Genomic DNA, 24426 nt, shown 5'->3' with positions numbered 1-24426 from the left:
ATAATCATCCTTGCATGTTCTGTTTATGTTTTTACTCATGACTTGCATCATCATTGGCAAGTTTAACCTCGTGCTGTTTTTCTTATCAAGTGGTGAGAGATAAACACTCAAACATGTTGAGTTACAAATAGGAAAACCCACAAAACTAGAACCAATAAATGTTTTGTAGCGTTACGATCCACTTTGGGAAATGCACAAATCATTGTGCATAAAGCTTCATTAACCAACAATTGAGCACATGCAAGTTGCCATTGCTCAATCTACACCAATAGCTCAAGGAAATATGTGATGCATCCCCAATAATAATGGATGATAATACCATGCCATTGCTCAATCTTCACCACTAGCTCAAGGAAATGTGTGATACATCCCCAATAATAACGGATGAGAATACCATGCCAAGTTACATGTGTGTGTTTGTGTGTGTGTGTGTGTGTGAGAGAGAGAGAGAGAGAGAGAGAGAGAGAGAGAGAGGAAAGACCGGTGTGTGTGTGTGTGTGTGTGAGAGAGAGAGAGAGAGAGAGAGAGAGAGAGAGAGAGAGGAAAGACCCAAAGACCCAAAGGTTTATGAGACCCAAAGGGGTGTGTGTGTGTGTGAGAGAGAGAGAGAGAGAGGGAGGAAAGACCCAAAGGTCTGTGAAACCCAAAGGGGTGTGTGTGTGAGAGAGAGAGAGAGAGAGAGAGAGAGAGAGGAGAGGAGAGGAAAGACCCAAAGGTCCGAGAGGGGAGAGGAAAGACTCAAAGGTCTATGAGACCCAAAGGTGTTACGATAGTTCCATGGCAATGGAAACAAAAGAAAATGAACGAGAGAGCGAGAGAACTGTTTCACATCACCGGCCAAAACTTTGGAGATCCTGTGTCCATATCCCGCCCAAAACTCTGCCAAGTGTGCCAAGACTCCAGAGTTTGAAAGGAGATTGTATGCACTCAGGCTTCCACGGGGGATTACTTGCCCTCCCCCCCGCTTGCAAGAACCTGTCTTGCTCACAGCTCGAGCCCATCCAGTGGTGGCATAATGAACACATCGAACTCACAAAGCAAGGAGAGAGATATACACCAGGTTGGTTCTGTGCTGTTAAGTGCACATCAATTCATATAGTATTTAAGTCATTCAAAAGCAATTACAGTGCATAGTATCACATTGAATAACTCTAGACCTTTGCAGTACATCGCTTCATGCTGAGAGAGTAGATCACATATCATCACAACATACCCATGTTCAAATGCATGCCAAGTGGATCTGATATAGTTGGATCCTTATTACTAACTTATTAAGGGTTTTATGCATGTTAAAGGGCCCTTTGGACTAGGAAATGAAGGCGCCCAATGCGTCTAATGAGCAGGTTTGGTCAAATTCAACATACCCTTTCTTTAGGAAGGGGTTAGCAGGATGTATGCACCACAAGTGCAAACCCGGCTTTAGCTCTACAGTAAAACTATATACATATAACCTACCCCGACAAGACAACCTCGATTGGGAAACCTTGACCCTTGAGGACGCACTTGCTTCTTTGAAAGAAAACGCCAATCTCACATCGGTCGACACCCTCATCCACCTCTTGCAGAAGTGCAGATATAGGAAAATTTTAGTATATGGTAACACTGCACTTCTGCACATGTGCAGTAATGGTCTTGAAGCTTATGGATTTGTTGGGAATTACCTTGTCCCCATGTTTGTTGAATGCGGGAGTGTAGTGGTGGCTCAGCAAGTTTTTCACAAGCTGGTCTATCGGGATGAGTATTCATGGACTTCTCTGATACAAGGGTATATCAATTGTGGAGATTACCAACATGGGCTTGACTTGTTCAAATCAATGCAAGAAGATCATGTAGATGGTAGTAGGTTTACGTTTGTGGCCTTGCTCAAAGCTTGTGCTGAACTGAAATGGGTCGAAAAGGGTCGAGAATTACACATGGAGATCATAAAGGAGGAGTATGATGGAGACTCTTTTGTTGGCAATAGTCTAGTCAATATGTATGCTAAATGCGGCTCACTTCTAGAAGCGCAACAAGTGTTTAGCCAAATAGTAGTTCGAGATGTCGTCTCGTGGAATTCATTGATTGCAGGGTATTCCGAACACCGGCTCAGTAACGAAGCTTTGAGCTGCTTAGATCAAATGCTTCTGGAGAATCTCTCTCCCAATGCCGTCACATACTCTTGCAGCTTGAAGGCTTGTGGCAATATAAATGCCATAGACAGGGGCAGAGAGATACACACCCAAGTTGCAAAAGAGGGATTTGAAGGAGATCCTTATGTTGGCAACAGCTTGGTGGATGTGTATGCCAAATGCGGCTTGCTTGCAGAAGCTCGAGAAGTGTTCGAGGACCTGCCAGTTCAAAATGTAGTCTCTTGGAATGCATTGATAGCAGGGTATGCTGACCATGGGCATGGAGAGGAAGCACTGAACTGCTTGGAGCAGATGCCACTGGATGATGTGTTATGGGATGTGGTAACCTTTGTTTGCAGCTTGAAAGCTTGTAGCAGCATAGGAGCCATAGGCAGGGGCCTAAAAATACATTCCGATATTGTCAAAGAAGGGCGTGAAAGGGATCCCTTTGTTGCCAACATGCTGGTGGATATGTATGCCAGATATGGCTTATTTGAAGAGGCACGCAAAGCTTTTTACTCGGTTCAAGATGTAGTCCCCTGGAATGCACTGATATCGGGGTATGCTGAACACGATCTCGGTGAGGAAGCACTGAACTGCCTGGAAGACATGCAGCTAAGGGGTGTACCTCCAAATGCGGTAACACTTGTTTGCAGCTTGAAAGCTTGTGGCAACCCAGAAGCTATAGAGAGGGGCCTTGAGATACATGCTTGGATATGTAAAATAGCACTTGAAAGAGATATTGTCCCTGGCAATGCCTTGGTGGACATGTATGCCAAATGGGGCTCACTTTCAGAAGCACAGGAGGTGTTTAAGGTGCTGCAGACACAAGACAGTGTGTCATGGAACACATTGATTGCAGGGTATGCTGAACAAGGGCAGGGCGAGAAGGCGCTGAGTTGCCTGCAGCAGATGGAACTCAAGGGTGTGGTACCTGATGCTTTTTCGTATGTGTGCAGCCTGAGAGCTTGTGGTGGCATTGGTGCCATAGACAGGGGTCGAGAAATCCACCTTGAGATTGCCAAAAAGCAAATCAAAGGTTGTATGGTTGGTAGCACTTTGGTGGATATGTATGTAAAATGTGGCTCACTTGCAGAAGCACAGGAAATATTCAACCAGCTGCATGCGCGAGATGTGGTTGCATGGACTGTACTGATAGCTGGGTACACTGAAAATGGATTCCCAGAAGAAGCTTTGAACTGCTTAAAACAGATGCAAGTGGAGGGAGTGTCTCCCAATGCAGTCACGTTCGTTTGCGGCCTGAAATCTTGTGGCAGCTTAGGAGGCATAGACAGGGTTCGAGAAATGTATGCAAACATTGTCGAGCAGGGCCTGGAAGAAGACCCTTTTGTTGGCAACATGCTAATGGATGTCTATGTGAAATGTGGCTCATTTTTGGAAGCAGGAGAAATGTTTGAAGGATTACCAGCCCGAAATGTTGTTTCATGGAACACGCTGCTTGCAGGTTACACTGAGCTTGGGCTTGGTGAGGAATTGCTGAATGTCTATGAGCAAATGCAATTGGAAGGCACATCTCCAAATGCCATCACATTTGTTTGCAGCTTGAAAGCTTGTGCCAGTATGAAAGCTGTAGACAAAGGCCTGAAAATACACAATGAGGTAGTCAAAGTAGGGCTTGAGAAGGATTCTTTTGTTGGTAACAGTCTGATTGACATGTATGCAAAATGTGGCATGCTTTTTGAAGCACGGGAAGTCTTAGATCGGCTTCTTGCTGAAGATGTGATGTCATGGAATGTGCTGATTGCAGGGTATATTGATCATGCGCTTGCTGAGGAAGCACTTGATTGTTTGGAAGAAATGCAAGAGGTGGGCTTGTCTGTCGGTGCTGTCACTTGTCTTTGCAGCTTGAAAGCTTGTAGCAGCATAGGAGCCATAAACAGGGGTCAAGAATTGCATGTCGAAATCACAAAAAAGGCATATGAGACAGATCCTTGTATAGGCAATGCTTTGGTAGATATGTATGCCAAGTTTGGCTCACTTGTTGAAGCACAGGAAGTGTTTGACAAGTTGCCTGTTCGAGATGCAGGCTCATGGACTGCTTTGATTATGGGCTATTCCGAACATGGGTCCAGTGATGCAATGCTCAAGTGCTTTGAACACATGCAGCACTTGAGTCTCTCTCCAGATGCTGTCACATTTATGTGTTGGTTGAAAGCTTGTAGCAGCATGCGAGCCATAGTGATTGGTCGAGAAATCCATGCTGAGATTGCCAAAGAAGAGCTTGAAAATGAGGCTTCTGTTGGAAATGCTTTGGTGAATATGTATGCTAAATGTGGCTCACTTGCGGAAGCACGGCACGTGTTTGATGAGCTACCAGTTCGAGACGTTTTCTCATGGAATGCTCTCATTTCAGGGCATGCTGAGCATGGGCTTAATAAAGAAACACTTGAATGTGTGGAACAGATGCAACTAGAGGGCTTGCCTCTAAATGACACCACATATGTGTGCAGCTTGAAAGCTTGTTCCATCTTAGGAGCCATAGATAGAGGGTGGGAATTACATGCGGGGATTTGTAAAGGGGGATTTGAAAGAGATCCTCTTGTTGGCAATACCTTGGTGGATATGTATGCAAAATGCTGCTCAGTTTTGGAAGCGCAAAAAGTGTTGGACAGTCTCTCAAGTCGAGATGTGGTCTCTTGGAATACAGCTATTACAGGGTATGCTGAGCAAGGTCTTTGTAAGGAAGCATTGTGCTGTTTGCAACACATGCAACTAGAGGGCATATCCCCAGATGGTCTCACACACGTTTGCAGCTTGAAGGCTTGTGCCAGCATAGGAGCCGTAACCGAGGGTCTAGAGATACACGCTAGTATATGTAAAGGGGGTCTAGAAAGAGATAATATTGTTGGCAGTGCTTTAGTGGAGATGTATGTTAATTGTGGCTCATTTGCAGAAGCACACAAAGTGTTTGATTGGCTATTAGTTCGAGATGTAGTTTCATGGAACACTCTGATTGCAGGGTATGCTGAGTATGGGCTTACAGAGCAGGCACTGAACTGTTTGAAACAGATGGAAACAGAGGGTGCGTCTCCGAATTCACTTTCGTGGAATGCTGTGGTTTTGGGTCATGTCAACCAAGGAGAAAGTGAAAAGGCTCTTTTACTCTATGGTCAAATGCAAGAGCAAGGGCTTTTACCAGATATTGTGACTTTTGCTAGTGTGTTGAAAGCTTGTGGCAGTAAAGCAGCCATAGAAACTGGAAGAAGGATTCACTCTCAAATTTCCAGAAATGAAGGAGCCAAGGGTACTGAGCTCTTAATGCCAACTGCTCTTGTTGACATGTATGGTAAATGTGGGAGCATGGGTGATGCCCAGCAGGTGTTTGATACAATGCCATTACACGACCTTGTGAGATGGACTGCCTTGATTACAGGGTATGCACGCCATGGAGAGAGTGAGCTTGCACTTGATTCATTTGAGAAAATGATGGAGGAGGGCATACAACCTAATGAGATTACATTTCTCAATGTTCTCTCTGTGTGTACTCATGCAGGTCTTGTGGATAAAGGCCAAAAGTATTTTGAAGCTATGAAGAACAATTATGGCATCAGCCCAAGCACCAAGCACCTCAACTGCCTGGTTGATCTTCTTGGCCGTGCGGGTCAGGTCGAGGAGGCTCTGGTGATGGTGGAGAAAATGCCTTCCCAAGCCAATGTTGTGACATGGAGTATTCTTTTGGGTGCTTGTCAAAAGTGGGGTGATCTAAAGCTTGGTAAACACGCCTTTGAATGTATGATAAAATTAGATAAAACATATGCTGCATCGTTTGTAGCCCTGTCTAACATACCCACAAATGAGAGAATATAAGGACAAACAAGTCTATAGGCATTTAAGAGGCATAACTAAGATTGGAGTCATGGCCCTTACAACCCACAACCCACGGGTCTTTGCTGTCAAAAGATCAGACGATTTGGGGAGTTGTGGTGTTCTGGCTGCTGCTCATGGATGGGCAATCAAGCCTGCCCTCCATTGTCTAATTGCATATACCACTGTGTAAAGAACCCCTCTCTGCATGTAAAGCGAAGTCAACACACATCATTGCTTTGGTAACATTTTTGTCTGCCCAAACACCCTCATCCGAGGGGGATTGTGAAAATGGGCGAGAGAGCTAAGATTAGCATGCCGTTAAAGTGCCCGCTGCCTTACTATGAAATCTCACACCTTAAAGTCTGGAAATGAGGAGAGTGAGTGCTCTAGGGTGGACGACAATTGCCCAAGTATCATGTGGGTTATCAACCCATGTTGCAAACAAGACATTGCATAATGAGTCTACCGCATGTGCAGGGGAAGAGATCACGAGTACTGTGACGCTGCCACTCACTCCACTTGAATACTGCAATATCGATATCACAGTGGAACTTTAAAATAATTCAAGTAGTACACTACATGCACTTAATCCCACTCTTTGGAAGAGCTAGATCCACTTGACCACACCTGAGGTTCAGTAAGTCTCCATAGAGATCCTACCTATGTCTATCTCGAAAGGTCCCAAATGGGGAGGTCTATGACTTTATGCATATACTTGCCTACTTACTCTTGTCAATGGGCTTGGCTTGCTTTGGGCTGCATGGGCCTCACGGGACTCAGCGCACTGGGGTGGCCGTCAGCGCCTAGTAGGTGATGAGAGGCGGAGAGTCATGTCTCGGGCCAGTATCCCGTTGTCGGTGAGTTCTTGTTCGGGGCGCGACGCAACAAAGGTAGATGGTATGTGATAACCAGCCCAAAAGGCATTCTATTAGCATTTTTTGCGTCTTTTGCTGCTGCCGACAGCCTTCCTCTGGACCAACCAGCAGCCTCATCATATAAAAGAAGCGCTTCATTATTCACCAAAACAATCAATTGATCATCATCCCTGCAGCCGGCTCTGCCCACATAGCATCCAACTGCAGCGTTTCTGCACATGTGGTAGACCAACGTAATCATCAGCATAACCAACATATTGATCGTCTACATCAACCAACACAAACAGCAGGTTTCTGCACATGTGGTCAACCAACGTAATCATCAGCATAACCAACATATTGATCGTCTACATCAACCAACACAAACAGCAGCCGTCAGCTCCATCACTGCAGCCAGCAGCCCGGCCACACACTCCATCAACTCGTCGGCTCTACTACCATACCAGCCGGTGTACCACCTGCATATCACACAACTGCAGCAGCCTGGCTGATCAACGCAAGGTCTCCTGCACATCATACGACAGAAGCAGCTGGCTGAACCTTCATCAACCAGCCGGCGCAGCATACCAGCAGCCTGCCGGCTGATTAATGGAGATCATCATCAGCGTTCTGCCTCTAGCGCAGCATTACTCTGGCAGCCTCCTAGCATCTTGCGTCACCATCGACAGCAGCACACAACCAACCTCTACATCCCTCGGAGTGCCACCGCCGTCCTCGACGCAAGCCTTCATCGGTCTACTCAGAATCACCTCACATTAGAGGGCCTCTTGTACTGGATTACTTCACCATTATACGTACACTCATTCATCCATTTTATGCTGTGTTGATTTGCTCTGATCTCTTGCACATTTGGTCCTTTCATCCTTTTGCCCTCGCATGGTATCAAAGCTATCGTGAGCAAAGGGAATGAAGACTTTGAGAGCGCACAACATGGATCGCCTACCCATGATTCCGGAGGACCAGCCTTTGTCACCAGATGTTGATTCTCCTTACGCAGATCTAGACCACACAAAGGATGGGACTTCTTACTCATTAGAGAGCCCCATTTATGGTCTTACATTGGGAGTCGATCAGCTTGTCTACACCTACTCACCCTCTACACCTTTGGCATCTCGTCCTTCCTCTTCGAGCTTATCAGACTTTGCTTGCAGAGGGGGGTACATGCCTACAACTAGTGTGCTTGTATTTGACCCCGGTATCTAGCCTCATCTAGAGAGCCTTGCTGCGCAGTCTAGCCGACAGCCTGGACTTGTTTGAATGGGTCTAATTACACCACCTTGGCTAACCTTATGGAACATGTTCTCACTTCCCAAGGTTCTTGGAACCTGGTGAAGGGACTTGAATCGAAACCCCACTCCTCTCTAGCACCTCTTGAAGTCATCTGCTATTGGGAAGCTAGGAATGCCACTGCCATAGTGGAGCTCATGCAAGGCCTTCTGTCGGAGTTTCATTCACAACTCTAGCAGTTCCCCTGTGTCTCTGATAGATGGGCATACCTTGCACAGAGATATGTAGCACGTGATCGCACGCGTCGCATTGATCTCGAGCATCAAATCGAAAAATTCTCTATCAAAGAGGGGAATGACCTGAAAGTCAAGGTTGCTGAGTACCGGCGCCTTAATGCGGAGCATGCCACCACTGGCTCCGCCAAGTCTCAAGAGAGGCATTTTATGGCGAAAATTAATTGTTTCCCATCTTCGTGTCTTTGGGTGTCATGCTTACACACACTTTTCGAATGACACGAGGGGAAAGCTTGAGCCAAGGAGTAAGTTGATCAATTTTGTGGGCTACTCTTTTGAATTGAAGGCCTACAAAGTCTTTGATCCAAGATCGAACAAAGTCTTCATTTGTCGAGACATTGTCTTTGATGAGCAGGACTTACTTCGCTTCTTCCACTGCCCATATCACCCAAACAAGAATCTCCGACTGTGCCACATGAACCCAATCAGTCGACTATTACTCCGTCACTTGAGGATCCTTCCTCCTCCCAACAGCCAAGGGACCCTTTACCCCGGTGGTACCAACAGACATGCGGGATTTAGGCATGCTTCCCAATGATACCCCCTTGGACGGTCCTCATCGGTCCACCAGGCTCAATCCTCGTGCCTCATTTCTGCATGTAATTGGTCATGGATGAGAGTAGCTCACTGGCGAGGTTAGAGAACCCTTGGGCGAAATCTGGGACATCGCCATGGGTTAAGTGATGCCTTCGGAGTAGGCGGCCTACGAACGAAAATTGCCCACACGGGCCCAGCGCATCGTGTCCATGGTGTTCCGTTGAGAGGAGGATGGGGATGATGGGCCTTCTTCAGGAAAGGTCAAGGGCGGAGAGGGAAAATAATGAGTGCGGGGGCTGGGGGTGTCGATAAGGTTCTCGTCAAAAAATTGGGTTGTTTGTTGGCGGACATCCTCCTCTTGTGCTTTCCTCTGGGCTTCTTCTTCATGTTCCGCTTTGAGTTGATCCTCACCCACAGTAGCAGCAGCTAGGCGGCCTCCTATTCCTAGGTCTTGATTTGATGGCGTTTGGGGGATAGAGAGGTTTGAGAGGGTCGGGGTTCTAGGATAGGAGTAGGGATGGGAGCTGTGCTTGGGAGGCGAATGGGCTCTGGTAGCTCTGGCCAGCCGGTGGCATGGTAGATTACCTTGGTGAGAAGAGAGGAGGCTGTGAGCTTAGGCTGCGAGCCTGCCGTGGGATGGAGTAAAGATCCTTGTGGATGTATTCCGCCTAATTCACCTGGACCCCTTGATGGACGCGGGCTAGGGTGGACAGGTTGCACCTATTGAACCTGTCTGTCCGAGGAGGAAAGAGAACGTAGGGCTGTTCCATGTGAGGGAGATGCAGTGCCTCTCGAACGACGTCTAGGCTAAGGTGGAGAGTCTAGGGGTGACTCTCATCATCGATGATCTGCCATGTCGCTTGGTTGGCATCATAAGTCTCCATGAAGTAGAGGCAATTAAGGAGATTTGGGTCCCAGGGCTGAAGAGTTGGTAAACCGTCGAGCCCTATCTGCTCTAGGCGGGCCACAATGGTAGGATTAGCGATGGCCCTGGAACAAGGTTCCGTATAGTAGAGCAACTTGTGCTCAACCTTGTGGGTGTTCTTCATGAGACTGTGGACAATGTGGCTGTTGACTTGCCTCATGATGCCCTCGCCTAGGTGGGAGAGATGAGTAGGGTGCGTCCCGTACTCCTTGAAACGGTGACCGGTAGGTCACTTCTTCTTCTGGGGCTATGAGGTAAGACCTCATAGGAGGTATCAAAGTGGGCAGGAGCTGCCATGATGCTGAGGATAAAAAGCTGGCTTGAGAGTGTGAAAGTGCGAGAGAACAAATTGCAAGAGTTTAGCTAGGGGAAAGGGACAAAAGTGGGTGAAATGAGGGTGGTGGGCCCTTTTTATAGATTTCCCAGGAAGGTACGGTCGTGGCTTTCTGAGTGAACGGCTGTGGCTAAGTTGATCAGGAGTGAACGATCGTGGCTAAGAAGAGTGAATGGTTGTGGCTTCCTAAGTGAACGGCCATGGCTTTATCTGATGAGAAGTGAACGGTCGTGGCTTAAGGAGTGAACGGCGCGGCCGTGGCTTAAGGAGTGAACGGCCGTGGCTTAACAAGTGAACGATTGTGGCTAAGCAAAGTGAATCGCCATGGCTAAGAAGAGTGAACCGCCGTGGCTTCCTAGAGATTATTTTTTTTAGGGCACCTTGTAAACATGTTTTGGCTATATAGCCAGCACCCCCTTTGCGACTTTTGTATAGATTCCTTGCCCAATTTGCAAGAGTGAGAAGGCGACTCCAATTAGGTTTTGGCAAGGTTGGTAGCTCCGTCGGGAGCTTGGAGGCTTCATTGGAGGGAGAATCTAGGTAAAGGGGGGTTGGAGAAACGAATGGTTGAGTGGGGGTGCACCGAGGGAGTCAGATGATAAGGGCTGGTGGAGTAGCCGAGGTTGAAGGTATATCACTATCGGAGACAGTTTGCTAGGGGTTGTATGGTCATGGCTTCCTCTTGAACCTTTACTTTCCCTTTGTCCGTCACGGTAGTATTGGTGGTGACAATGGAGGCCATCTTGGCCTGCCATTAGAATTTGTGTGGTGCCAAGATCACGGGAGTAGGAACAGTGCACGTTGGTTGTCGCGGTACCCAAATGTGCCGATTGCCTTCATAGAATTGTTGAGCTTGTAGGAGGGGCTTGGGGATCCACTTGTAGGTAGTCACGGTGTGAGGGCGAGGTTGGTGGGCGATGATGGTTTCGCTACGTTGAAGGTCATTGCCTGAGTTTCTCCGACATCCTGTGGGCTTGTGGCTATCTTTGTGGAGGCCGGCGCAAGGGACGAGTAGTTGGTTTTGGTGGGGTGTGAATGGGGGAAGCGAATCATCGGGGGATCCATAGAGTTGTAGCACCCTCATAATAGCCTTGGGCCGTAAGGATCTTCTTGGGCACCTAGGAGTGAGGATTATTGGGTTGGGTGCAGCGGGGCCAAATGTTTACCTACGGTTTGTTAGTTGTGTTAGTAGGGTTAGCAGTGGTAGCAGCCTCTTTGTTCTTGAGTTGTTGCACAGCTTGGTGGGGATGAGGTTTGGTGAGGTGATTGGGTATTCGGGAGGAGGAGAAGAGGCCTTTTTTGGGTGGCATAGTTTTATGTGGGTTAGGGGGGGGGGGGGGCAGAGTGATCTAGTTTAGTGGAAGAGAGTGGTCGACTTGGAGTGGGTGATTGGGTGGCAAGGGATCTTCGGCTGTCATCAAGACTGTAACTTGCCTTGAGGCAAGTTGCAGGGTTGCCATCATTGTATCCCAATCAATTTGACATTGGTTGTGTCCCATCCATCCACGCCCTAAGGCAAGTTGCAAGGTTTTCATCATTGCATCCCAATCAATTTGACATCGGTTGTGTCCCATCCATCCACGCCCTAGAAGGATCTCTTCTTGCATTGTTCCTGCAGGCCAAACATAAAACTTTCCTTCCAAGGGGTTATTGTCGATGTGAAACATAAGTGTAATCATGCCCAAACATTGGACCGAATGTGAAGCAACACTAGTGACCGTGGTTGGGGTGTTCATTAATGTTAACCTCCCGAGGGAGTGCCAAGTGTCATAAGACATCAGATTATGACTAGCTCCTGTGTCGACAAGTGCTAATTTTTGTGTGAAACTTGTCTCGGCGTGGTGATTTCGAACTACACTTGTGTGGGTTTTACTTCCCAGTCCTCTTCCTCGAAGTCCACTACTTGGGCCATGTTTACTACTATGTGTTTACCCTATGTGTTTACCCCTAAGTTTTGCTTGCCGTTCTTTGGCTTCGCACTGTGCAGATTCTTTCATTTCCTTGTGTTGATTTTTTTTGCTATTTTTTGAGGTGAATGGTTGTTAATGTATTATGAGTGAGTGGGCCATAGTAGCGTTTTAGTTTGCTACTATTGAAATAACCTGCTATCTCGATGCCGCTCGGGGGTTTCTATGTGCACTGCACCTTGCGGGGTTATTTCAGTGACGACTAGAAAAGGTCCCAATCCTGTGTATTTGAGTTTCTTTTTGTGGTTCTTTGTGCTATAGAGGAGGACCATATCTCCCTCACTCATTTCTTTGTCTTTAAGTTAGTTGTCAAACCATTGTTTACACCTTAGCTTTTCTATGATGATGTCGTATACAGCTATGAGATGTGTTTCATCAATCCTTTTAAGTTTCAAAAGCTGACAGCTCAAGAGATTGTTTGTGAGTTTTTTCGGAAGGCCACTCGTAGGCTGGGTACTAAGAATTCCATAGGCATGACAACGTCAGTGCCATAGGTTAAATTGCAGAGTGGTATTTGTGGCTACTTTGTACGTTGTGCGATACGCCCAGAGTGTTGCTGGCAACTTTTTTTCCCAATCGTTTTGGCTAGCCTCTACTATCTTGGTCAGGATAGCACATAAGGTTTTATTTGTACTTTCAGCTTGGCCATTGGCCTGGGGGTAGTAGGGGGAGGATTTCCTGTGAGTGGCCAAGAATTCTTGTAGCAAGAATTGTATCACTTCATTGATGAAGTGTGTGCCATTGCCACTCACTCACCAACTCAAGAGGGCATCCAAAACGAGTGATTCTGCACTCGTAAAGGAATTTTGTAGTGGATCGTGCATCAGCTTTGCGGGTGACTCTAGCTTACACATTTCGTGCAATAGTCCGTGGCCGCTATGATGTATCGCGCCTGAGTGTCTTGGGCCGTCGGACTAATGGGTTCTACAAAATCAATGCCCCACTTCTTAAATGGTTCAACCCCTTTCGTGTCAGAGGATAGATAAACTTCCATCAGCTACCTCAGAAGTTAGCTAAATTTACAAACCCCATTGAAGAGAAAGAAAGGTTGAATGCCGCTTTGGAGCTGGTCATGGACTGTCAAGCTCAATTAGAGGAGGAACCTCAAACAATGCACCTTCAAGAATGTCCACCTATTTCCAATGTAAGACTAATAGAGGAAACCCAAGAATATAACAGAGGTCCCAATGACCAAGCACCCTCTGAGAGACCTCCTCGAATGGGAGAGCCAACAGCTAAGGATACCCCTCACCTGGGAAACCTAATTTGCGAAGTACCTTAAAAACCTGGAGACGATCGCCCAAAGAGAATGGATATGGAAATCCAAGTTTTGATACCCTACACCCACCAAAGCCTAAACACGGAAATCCAAGTTTTGATACCCTACACCCACCAAAGCCTAAACACGAGCAAGGGTGATCCAGCTTAGGAAACTACATCCGTTCCTAGAGACATTGCAAGTCTCTCCTCCTTCCTTTCTTCTAAAATCCAAATCCCCATTGGCACCTTACTCCAAAGGAAGCCCTAGTCTATGAAAAGATTTAAAGGATTGGATGAAGGATTCCTAGGAGTAGGAATGCAAGAGCCCGCGGACCTAGCAAGCTCCAATGACAGTGATGAGGATGGATTCATAGAACCACATGGAATCATTGGCATCCCCACGGTCCGAGTCAACAAGCTAGGGAAATACTTTGAAGATGATGAACTCAACGCAGTGCTACCCCTAACCTTTGATGGCCTTCAAGTCACCGCCATCCTAGATGGAGGAGTGGGAGTGAGCATTGTTACTAAACAATGCTGGGAGAAATGGGGAGCACTGCTATGGATGACACAGCCTTACTTGTGAAACTTGCTGATGGAGCCACCACAAGGCCCATAGGCCTTCTACGGGATTTGAAGATAAAGATCCTTGTCGGAACTAACTTTCGACACACCTTCGTGGTGATGACCTTTGGCCAATAGCTTGTTTCCTATGATTGCATCATAGGACATCCCTTCATGAAGAGAAACCAAAATTATCCACCATGATTGGGACACATATCATATTTACATGTGAAAGAAAGATCAGACGATAAAGATCAACCCTGTAAGTCCATATTAGGGAGTTTGGGAAAATCCCAATTCCCATTTTGCAAGAATAAAAAATGGGGGCATGGTTTTCCCTTTTAAGATTTTGTCAAAACCCCCTCATGTGACGTATTGTTGGAAAGCTTGAAGAGTAGGTTTTAAATCCACATTCTTTGACAACTTTGGAATTTATATGCTCAAGATACGCCAAAAATTTGATTGAAAAGTAAATTCCCAAAGCAATGGGATTTTTCCAAACTCCCTAATATGGTCTTATGTGCACTTGGAAAGTCCATCCTCCTATGAGTGGCCAATCTTTCGTAGAGGATTCAGTAACAACGACCCGATCCAGTGCAATCCACTTGTGCCAAACATGCCATAAGACGATCGATGAGGAGCAAGATAGCGAAGAATTTGTAGCCCTTCTAGAGCCAGAAGACTCTAAGCATTGAATGCATATCCTTGCTACCTTAGACATACTTCCAAGACGCACAAGTACCAGATTTGCTATAGCTGACGGGCAAGAAATCCCATCCCTCTACATGCTAAGTGCCGCTTGCATGCCCGATGTCACAAGCCATGAGCCTGGGAGTGGCAGCAAGGAAGCACAAATACGGGAAAACCAATTGCGCAAAAATCGTAAACCTAATGGCTTTCCCCGAAAAGAAGCATACGTCTTTCCCATTAAGTCGAAAAGAACATTGGATGAAATATGTTGGGGCTATTCGACATGTGTGCTTACTTTTGCCAAGTTTGGCAAAAGGATCTTGTCGACGTCTCCATTCCGATCAATACGGTAACGTCAAAACTGAAGGAATCCATTGATTCCCAACTTGACTCTCCAAAGCTTTGCTGCTCTATGCGCAAAGTCTAAAACAAAAAATTAAGAGGCCAAAAAATTGATTGGAAGAGGAAAGCACTAAATTTGAGGAGACTAAATAAGTCCGCAACACTTCAGGGCCTTCAAGGTCCCTGATCATTTTTTACAATGTGACACAGCCCAAAGAACCCACGATGGGAGCCACGAACATCTTATGATAGTCCATCCAAAGTTAGAGAAATTAACCTGGCAAGCCTAGGCGAAGATCCAAGACCCATCTACATAGGGGAAGACCTCTCTGTTGAAGAAGAAAAAGACATGGTCATTCTTCTCACGGAATTCCAAGATTTCTTCGCATGGAAATATATAGACATGAAGGATGTGCCTCCCAAAGTAGTCAAACATACCATCCCCATGGTAGAGGGAGTGAGACCATTGAAGCAAAGAGCTTACCCGGTGAACCCAAAATATTCCACGATGGTCCAGGAGGAAATCAAACGACTGCCGGATTCATCTATGAGATAGAGCACACAAAATGGGTTTCATAGTGATAGTACCCCAAAAGAATGGTATAGTTCAAGGGTGTGTGGACCTCAAAAAGGTCAATGCCGCCACAATACAAGATCACTATTCATTTCCTTTCACAGAGCATATACTTGAGAGAGTCACTGGTGGAAAGGAAGCCTACAACTTCCTTGATGGATTTTTTGGGTACAATCAAGTGTTGATCAATCCAAAGGATCAACATAAAACATCTTCTGCTACTAAACGGGGCACGTATGCATGTACTGAGTTATGCCATTTGGGCTAACCAATGCCTCGTGCACCTTCCAACGCCAAATGTGCAATCGCCTATAAGGAATATCTTTGAAAATTCCTTGAAGTCGTCATGGAAGACCTCTGTGTCAACTCTACGTGAAAAGCACATTTATGGTGTTTACAAAAAGTGCTAGAGAGATGCCGACTCTACTGAATCTCTCTCAATCGCCTCAAGTGTCAATTTTGGGTCGGCACAGAGTATTCTTTAGGAGATATTGTCTCAAAACACGGAATCTCTATGGATGACAACAAAGTGCGACTCATTCTTGAGCTGCCCACAGCCGACTAATTTCAAAGGAGTCCATTCATGGGACATTTTGGGTATTATTGATGTTTCAGCTTCATGTAAGCCGATATTGCTCATCCCCTCTATGGACTCCTAATAATCTTTGAATGGACGGCAGGCGTATGATACCCTGAAGAAAGCCTTGGCAAGCGCTCCCATTTTGAGGTCTCCAAATTGGGAAATTGTATTTCATGTTCACATTGATGCCTCTGCCTTTACAATTGGATGTGTACTAGATCAACCCAGCGAACACAATAGGGATTTCCCTATTAGCTTTGCCAGTTGCCAACTAAATGAGGCAAAAAGAAACTATACCACCACAGAAAGGGAAGGGTTAGCCATGGTCTATACATGGTCAAAAAGTTTCGCCTCTTTTGGGGCGGCCAAGTTCGTTTTCTTTGTGGACCATAAAGGTTTACTTTACCTTGTAAATAAACCTTATACCATTGGAAGAATCATTAGATGGATGCTGCTAATTCTACTAGAATTCAACTTTACTGTCACGGTGCAAAAAGGTCAGCCACCACCGGTGGGTGTTGATGATGACCTGCCCAATGCCCCCTTGTTTCAACTATGCTTAATTACTAAATGGGGAGAGAAAATTACACATTTCTTGGTCAATGGCCTACCCACCAAATAGCATCTCAACAAAGACCGAGTGAGACACCTCATTTAAAAAGGTTGCCCCTACTATCAGTTGATTATTGCAGGGCAACTTTACAAGCAAGGAAAAGACAAAATCATGAGAAACTATGTTCGAGAGGACGAATATGTCTTTCTTCTAGAGCGGGCCCACTCTAGAAACGCAAGTGGTCACTTCGCACCAGGCATCACTGCTCGAAAAATCCTACTGGGACAGGACTGTGGTGGGCCCACTTTATTTGGAGACCCTAGGGAATATAGCAAACGATGCAATGAATGCCAACAAGTGGTAATTCCTCGAACTAAGGACATAATGCCCCTGAACCCAGTCATGTCCTAGTGTTCCTGAGTTTGTGAGGTTGATGCCTCAGTGTGAGCTGTGGCCTTTCTTCTACTTTGCAATATGGTAAAACTGCATTAAGAGGCACCATATGGATGAAGCCATCTCATACACTTAGCAAGTTAGTGCTGGTGCTAGGATTAGCTTCATGTGCCTTCCCCATTATGCTTGTTCTCAATGGACAGTCCTTGTAAATATGGTCTATTCCAACCCTATACATAAAGGAGTTAAGGTGGAGGTACTTATAGGAGTACTACCATCCCTTTTTTGACTAGACACTCCGCTATTCGGTGAGGTCTTGCATAATGATAGCATTGCATAGGTGGTCGTTTGACCATGTTATTCAAGTCTCATCCCGGCTGTGGGGTTGGGGTTGATAGGTACACTGGGTACATTTGTTCTCCCTCACATAGTGACTTAGGATCTGGGAGGGTGGATTGTTTGACTCAAAGGACTCAAAGGTGGTACCGTCAACGATTTCCCCCTCATCACCCTCTTCGAAGATCTCTGTCAAGGTTAACTGGGGAATGAGGTGATTTGGGGTAATGGCGGTTGTGGTGGTAGTACCAGGGGTGGTAAGGGCACTTCAAGTACCCTAAGAATTCCTCAGAGATCCACTTCATGGCTTGGTTGAGGCCTATTGTGTAGTACTGGTACTATAAGGGCCAGCAGGTGTCTAGGGTTTGCAGGCAAGGCCTGGGGTAGGGCTCATGCTTGCACAGCTCTTTGGTGGTAGCAATTGGTGATCTCATGATTGCTCCACCTTTGGCAGTAATAAGCGCAATGGAGAGTGGGTCAGGGTCTCAAATGTCGACACTCTATGATGCTGGTATGGTTAGCTCCACAAATTGGGCACCATACTAGTTCCCTCTTTAGGTAAAGATGGGGTTGCCCACCTTGGCCTATTCTCTAGTGCTGGGTCATTTGCTGCATTAAGGTAGTTGTTCCACCTGTTATCCTGAAGAGGACTCTTTCCCTTTCCCTTCGGATCTTGTGCTAGTACTTTTAAGGATGCCTCAGATGTGCCCTCATGTAGGTCTCGAGAACAAGTTCCCTTGAAATTGTTCTCAATGCCCATGGCACTCTTGTAGCATTGCTCAAAGGAGGTGTGGGCTAGAGCGTATAGGGACTTGTGCAAGGGTACATCTTCAAGGCCCTCTAGGAACCTCCCAATCAACCTTTCGTTCAAGAACTTCTCTATCATTATATAGTGGGAATGTAGGTCTCTCACCCAGTTAATATAGTCCAGGATGCATTCTCCATCGTTTTGCCTCACATTGTGTAGTTGTTCTATGGGGCTCCATTGGGTTCCTTGTTATGAGTATCCCACTTTTAAGGCCTCTTTCAAGGCTTCAAAGGTGGCTTTATCTTCTACCTTGAGTGAAACTACTATCCTGCTTTTCCATCTAGGGTGAGGCCAAAGGCACATCAAACTTGGTGAGATCGTTTAAAAATGTGGGCATGTTTATTTTTCTCTTGTCTAGGCCCCTACACCAGTGCTGGTGGTGTTATTCTTACTACCCCCCTCCCTATTTCAATGGCTATCCTCAACATTTATGGATTCAATCCTACCATGGCCGGGGCTGGTGCAAGTTGAGGCATGATCAGTGGGGGAGGTTTGGAAGATGCAATTAAATTTATTAAAATATGCGATGAGTGCCAAAGGTTTGCTATTATGGTCTTGGGTGGCCCACCTTATTTCAAAATTTAGTTAAATTTGTTAAAATATGTGATGAGTGCCAAAGGTTTGCTATCACACATCGCCGAGACATTATGCTTCTTATTGTGGTTATGTCTCTACAACTATGAGCTTAACCTTTTTGGTCCAATAAGTCTAGCAACTAAATCCACACATGCTTAATACATCATTGTGGTAACATGTTATGGTTCCAAGTGGGAAGAGGCCAAAGCAATGATTAAGGAGATCAATGATGTGAGAAGCAGATGGTCGTTTGAGATATTATGCCTCTTATTGTCATTATACCATACATGCTCAATACGCCATTGTGGAAACACATTATTGCTCCAAGTGGGTAGAAGTGAAAGCAATGATTAAGGAGGTAGATGATGTGAGAAGTAATACCAAATTTATTTACAAATACATTACAACATGCCATGGTTGCCCACTTGAAATTGTTAGTGGTCAAGAAATACACCTCATCAATGAAGTGATCAACTTCCTTCGTGCAAAATTCATGGTTGTTGTGCATAGGAAGTCATCCTTGTACTATCCTTAGGCTAATGAATATGCAAAAAGTACTTACAAAGATTATCAATGAAAAAAGAAATGAATGGGAACAAAAGTTTCAAGACATCGTAAAATTATAACTCAAATGATCCCATTCTATTTAGTCTATGTTTTGGAAGCCTATGGAGTACTACATCATCCCTTAAGAATTGATATGTTTGAAAGGATTGATGGTAATTTGCTCACTAAACTATTGTTCCAACTAGAATAACTACATGAGACACGGGTAAGAGCAACCTATGGATTTTATGTGGAGAAATTTTGATAGGAAGAAATAGTTTAGTCAACAATTGAAGAAGCATGAATTTACACTATTAATGTATGCAATTAAGAAAAACAAAAGGAAACTCAAACTTATGGAACCCTTCAGAGTAGTGGATTTCATCAACTTTATATCTACACAATAGGAAACCTTGGATGGGGTTCCTTTTAACTCCTTTGTGGAGCGGAAGCAAACTAAGGAAATTCCATGGATTAAAATTGTGTCCATGTTGAATGAAATTGGTGACCAACAGAAGAAAATAATATATGTAAACAAAAAAACAAGCCCAAATAGAGGTTGGGACACAAGCTAAAAAGACTCAGTTAAGATGAACGAATATTTACGTTAACCATACACAAGCCATTCTTCCTACCTCAGGTGAGGAGGAAGAAGAAATTAGACCACAACGGCTTGGATTTTAAGCCAAATTAAGAATAGTCCAATCCCTCGGCCTTGACCACTCCTCGAGTGCAGATAAGAGCTTAATTTTCTATCAAGGTGGGGAACCTTAGGTAAACCACAACTTAAACTGGAAAACCTGGTGTGAGACCCCTACCCCTCTATCTATGGTAGCGGTAAGAGTAGATTGGCTCATCCTGAGATATCGAGCTACATAAATTGATGACACGCCAAGATATGATAGCTCCACACTTATGCCACTAGCACGGTTGGTGAGATTATGGTTGATATGTCGCCAGTGATGACAAGCTGCATATTTGGATTACTAGAGTCTAGCATAGTTATAGTACTAGTGTTAAGGCTAAGAGATATCAAAGAGGGAACCACTTGCCTCAATGTGTCATGGTGGGGATCTTTCCAATGGCCAAGTTCGTAACCCTTGAGGTCTCCATGCTCAACACCGCCATGGGTAGCTTACCATTCTCCTTCTCCTACTGGCGAGCATCGTCACACTATCACATTGCACTATAGGCACTACCCCCTCCTCCTCTCACTTCAAATCACTCATACATGCTCATTAGCATGCATTAGGAGAGAATATTAGAGAGATTTTTAGCAAGAGGGAAAGCTCAGTTGCACAATGGGAGAGTCTCCTTGCATTATGAGAGATATTGCCTTATATATGGCCATAAATGTTCACACGCACTTAAATTATGGTCGGGCAGGTGCCCAAAGCTTCTATTTATCCTATTTCTTGTATATTGCTTTATCTCATAATACATTAATGCATTACAGCACTAGGGAGCACATCCTAGCTCACTACTGCATGCTCTTGGAGTGAGAAACACCATTATACAAATGCCTATCCAAGTTTGAGATTTGAAAATCATTGCTTCATGGCTTTGTTTGTACATGAGTTTAGTGTGTCCATCCTTGATGTTTGATGTAGATTACTTATGCTTTAGCATATACTTAGGTGTGGCAAGCCTTGTTAACCCTAAAATGGGTTAGCATCCCCCCTTCCTAATGTCGATCACATCCTCGTAATCGGATTGAAGACTTTGTCGATCACATCCTCGTAATCGGATTGAAGACTTTGTCGAGGGGTAGATGTATGCTTGGTGTTGATAAGTAGATGTTGCATGTATTTGATCCTCCAAAGGGATGAAGAAGCTAGTTAAAAAATGAGAATGTTAAGAGTAGATGGAATCCTAATGGGGGTGGGGCGATTCCGTGTGATTATGTTCTTGCTCGCTCTCTTTTTTTCCTTTTTTACAATCACATGCAAGGTTACAAGATTTATTGAGGTTAGCAAGGATTCTATGGCTATTAGTAAGGAAAGAAGAGAGGTAGAGGTATGGAAGAGCATTGACAAGCAATCCCTATTGAGCACATCTGTTTGGTTTAATATGTCTCTTTGTAGACTATTAGAGGGTTTTTTAGTGACCTAACCTGTTTTATTGCCCATGTGCTTTTTTTTATCTATTAACAATAATTAGATACTCTTTGATCATTAATCGAGCTAATACAAAATGAAGTACAAAAGGGTGAGTCTGTAAACTCTTGTTAGAGCTATTATAGTTAAATATTTGGAGAGGATTGAAAGAATTTAGTCGACTTGCAAGATTATGGAGCCATTTGTTGTAAAGGGTTAGGCGATAGGTTGTACCATGGGTCAAGAATACACCCACCATGGTCCCCCCATCTAGAAATGTACCTAGAAGGTGTTGAAACAAGGATTCTACCAGTGGTGGGTGAGTAAAAGTGTACTCACTAAGCAATTGGTTCCTTATAGTACTCACTAAGCAATTGGTTGGGTGAGTAAAAGTGTACTCATTGGTTGCTTATTGTATTTGACAAGGAGGATTGGCCAATTGATGGCGGCGATTCTTCTTTATGACACTCAACCACAAGCATGATTTTGAGAATCAGGGTGGTGAAACTTTTATAAAATTACAGAATAATGGTTTCTTCGATTGGAAATATGATGAGAAACGGTTGTGGCCATGTGGTTGTACATTTGTGTAAATTTTAGTCTTTGTGATTTTGCAGGTGTTAGAAATCACAACCATGTGATTGTGGAAGAATCACGGTGGTGAAAACTCTTTAAATCTATGTTTTCCCTTTATCATTTGACCCTTGAAGTATTTCATTGCTAGGAGTTGGACACCCATGAGTCCAATATGACCCTTTATGCTGATCTTTCTTCCTGGCACCATCTATATTTATGTATATACATACATACATACACACATACATACATAAATATACATACATACATACATATATATATATATATATATATATATATATATATATATATATATATATATATATATATATATATATATATATATATATATATGTATATACATGCATACATACATACATACATACATATATACATATACACACACATACATACATACATACATATATACATATACACACACATACATACATACATATATATATATATATATATACACACACACATACATACACACACACACACATATCTATGTGTGTGTGTGTGTGTGTGCATGTGTGTGTATATATATATATAGAGAGAGAGAGAGAAAGAAAGAAAGAGAAATAGTAATCAAGAGAAAGAGAGAGATGTGTTGCACCAGTCAATGATATTGATTAATGTGATTGCCAAAGCCAACACCTCCCATGCTAAGCTTGATATGGGGCAGCTTGACCACACATGATATATGTCAGCCATCCTAAACTATCCCCCTCCCCCCCCCGCACGCCCCCCCGAGACTCAAAACATGGATGCCTTTTATAACATAAGGCGATTACAAAAATATCATGTTTTGGGAGATACCTCGAGAAGAGAACCCTTATTGACTCTTTGGACATTTAGAATGCAATATTATTATTTATCTCCGAAAGAGACAGATCAGAGAATGTGGTAGCAAAACATTTTTCAGGCGGTGAAGTAGAGGTTTCCGACTTCTCTAGAGCAACTTCAAACTCTTCATCTTCATTTTCAACCACCAATTTGGCATGATTCTTCTATTGTTCCTTTACCATGAATCAACGGGCTTCTGTGTGACCTAGCTTCTTGCTAAAGGTGCACTTTGGGACCTTTCCCTTTGTTCTTGCCCTTCTATTTTGTGAACAAACCGTTTTCTAAGTTAATGCTAGTAATAGCTTGCTCTTGAAGTCGTCTATCCTCAACAAATTATAAGGATAGCCACCATGTTTTCATACATCTCCCTAGATATCAAAAGTGTAGATAGAACTTCTTTCAACCTTTCAATCTCTTCTAGGCTGGAGAAGAGTCGTCCTTTTGTCATCTTCATCTCAAGGTTGGCTTTAAGGTACCCAATTGTTGTAAGAGGAGTGCTTATGGTGCCGAGGTGCTCTTTCATTATGAGATTGTATTATTTTTACTTGTGAAAGACACTCATAAAAAAATTCTCAAACTTATCCCATACCTCTTTGAAGTGTCGAAGTTGAGGTGATGTGTATGAGATTATCTGCTTTGCTACCAATCTAAGACCTATATGTGCCAAAACTTGGTCATTATCATCATTCCAAGCTTGCACGACTCACAATGTAGTAGCTCCTTTAGGTTTCTCCTTTGCTCCCTTGAAACGACATTTTAGAGCCTGTCCTATATTAGCAATAGCCTGATCTTGGTTTTCTAGGTGGAGAAGTTGTTCCCACTGAATCTTTATAGGGCTAAGTTACCTCTGTTTGACTCCATCATGCTCTATTGTGAAAAATCCCCAAGTTATACTAATGTTGGAATGTTTAATTAGATAAATATCACCTCATTTGTGAAAATACACAAATCTAAATTGATGTAGGAGGGGTACGGTGAATCTCTGATGCTGTTGATTGGCATGGGTCGAGTAGATTATTAGCATTTATGAAAATATCCAAATCTCAATTGATGTAGGAGGGGTATGGTGAATCTCTGATGATGTTGATTAGCATGGGTTGAGTAGATCATTATCAGTTGTTTGCAGGCAAGAGATGGGCAAGGGTAGTGCAGGGGGGAGACAGGTGAGAAGTTAGCATTGCAGCTTAAGGCACAATAGATGGTGGTGCAATAAGCATTAAAGGGGATGGTATTATAGAGGCAAGATGGGGGCACCAACCTCAATAGCTTGCAGAGCATAGCTACCCATTATAGTCAAGCACTGATGAATTTTCCCCAATCACATATTGCGTGTATGTGGATGCCATCCAGTTCATGCCGGAGGTTATAGGTAGGCAAAGATGGGGGCAATCGCCAACATCATGAAAATGTTCAGCTACTAATGGTGACAACAAGTGCAGCTCTAAGGTGGTTGATGGAGAGCCGTGTTGTGTATGTGTGGTGATAGAGAGAGAGAGATAGTACTCAAGGGAAAGAGAGAGATATGTTGCATGACTCAATGATATTGATTGATGTGATTGTCAAAGCTTCACCAAGTACAATGTTGTTAT

At 44.3% G+C, this 24426-nt stretch overlaps 1 protein-coding gene across 1 annotated transcript; it reads left to right on the top strand.

Annotated features, from left to right (window-relative positions):
• Positions 1–596: 596 nt before the first annotated feature.
• LOC147614665 (pentatricopeptide repeat-containing protein At3g09040, mitochondrial-like) lies at positions 597–7622 on the top strand. Its single transcript, XM_086779943.1, has 2 exons — positions 597–1060; positions 1296–7622. Exon 2 carries the CDS (start codon positions 1314–1316, stop codon positions 5934–5936), a length of 4623 nt encoding a protein of 1540 aa, XP_086636069.1. The 5' UTR covers positions 597–1060; positions 1296–1313; the 3' UTR covers positions 5937–7622.
• The last annotated feature ends 16804 nt before the right edge of the window (positions 7623–24426 follow it).

Source organism: Cibotium barometz, chromosome 41 (assembly GCF_041138505.1).
Source record: "Cibotium barometz isolate CiBa-2024 chromosome 41, ASM4113850v1, whole genome shotgun sequence".
Taxonomy (NCBI): domain Eukaryota; kingdom Viridiplantae; phylum Streptophyta; class Polypodiopsida; order Cyatheales; family Cibotiaceae; genus Cibotium; species Cibotium barometz.
The sequence above is the reverse complement of the archived record's forward strand: the minus strand, read 5'-3'. Positions and strand labels throughout refer to the sequence as shown.

Bases quoted from the DNA above. Each gene is read 5' to 3' on its own strand.
- LOC147614665 (XM_086779943.1), top strand. From the start codon at position 1,314: ATGAAGGCGCCCAATGCGTCTAATGAGCAGGTTTGGTCAAATTCAACA.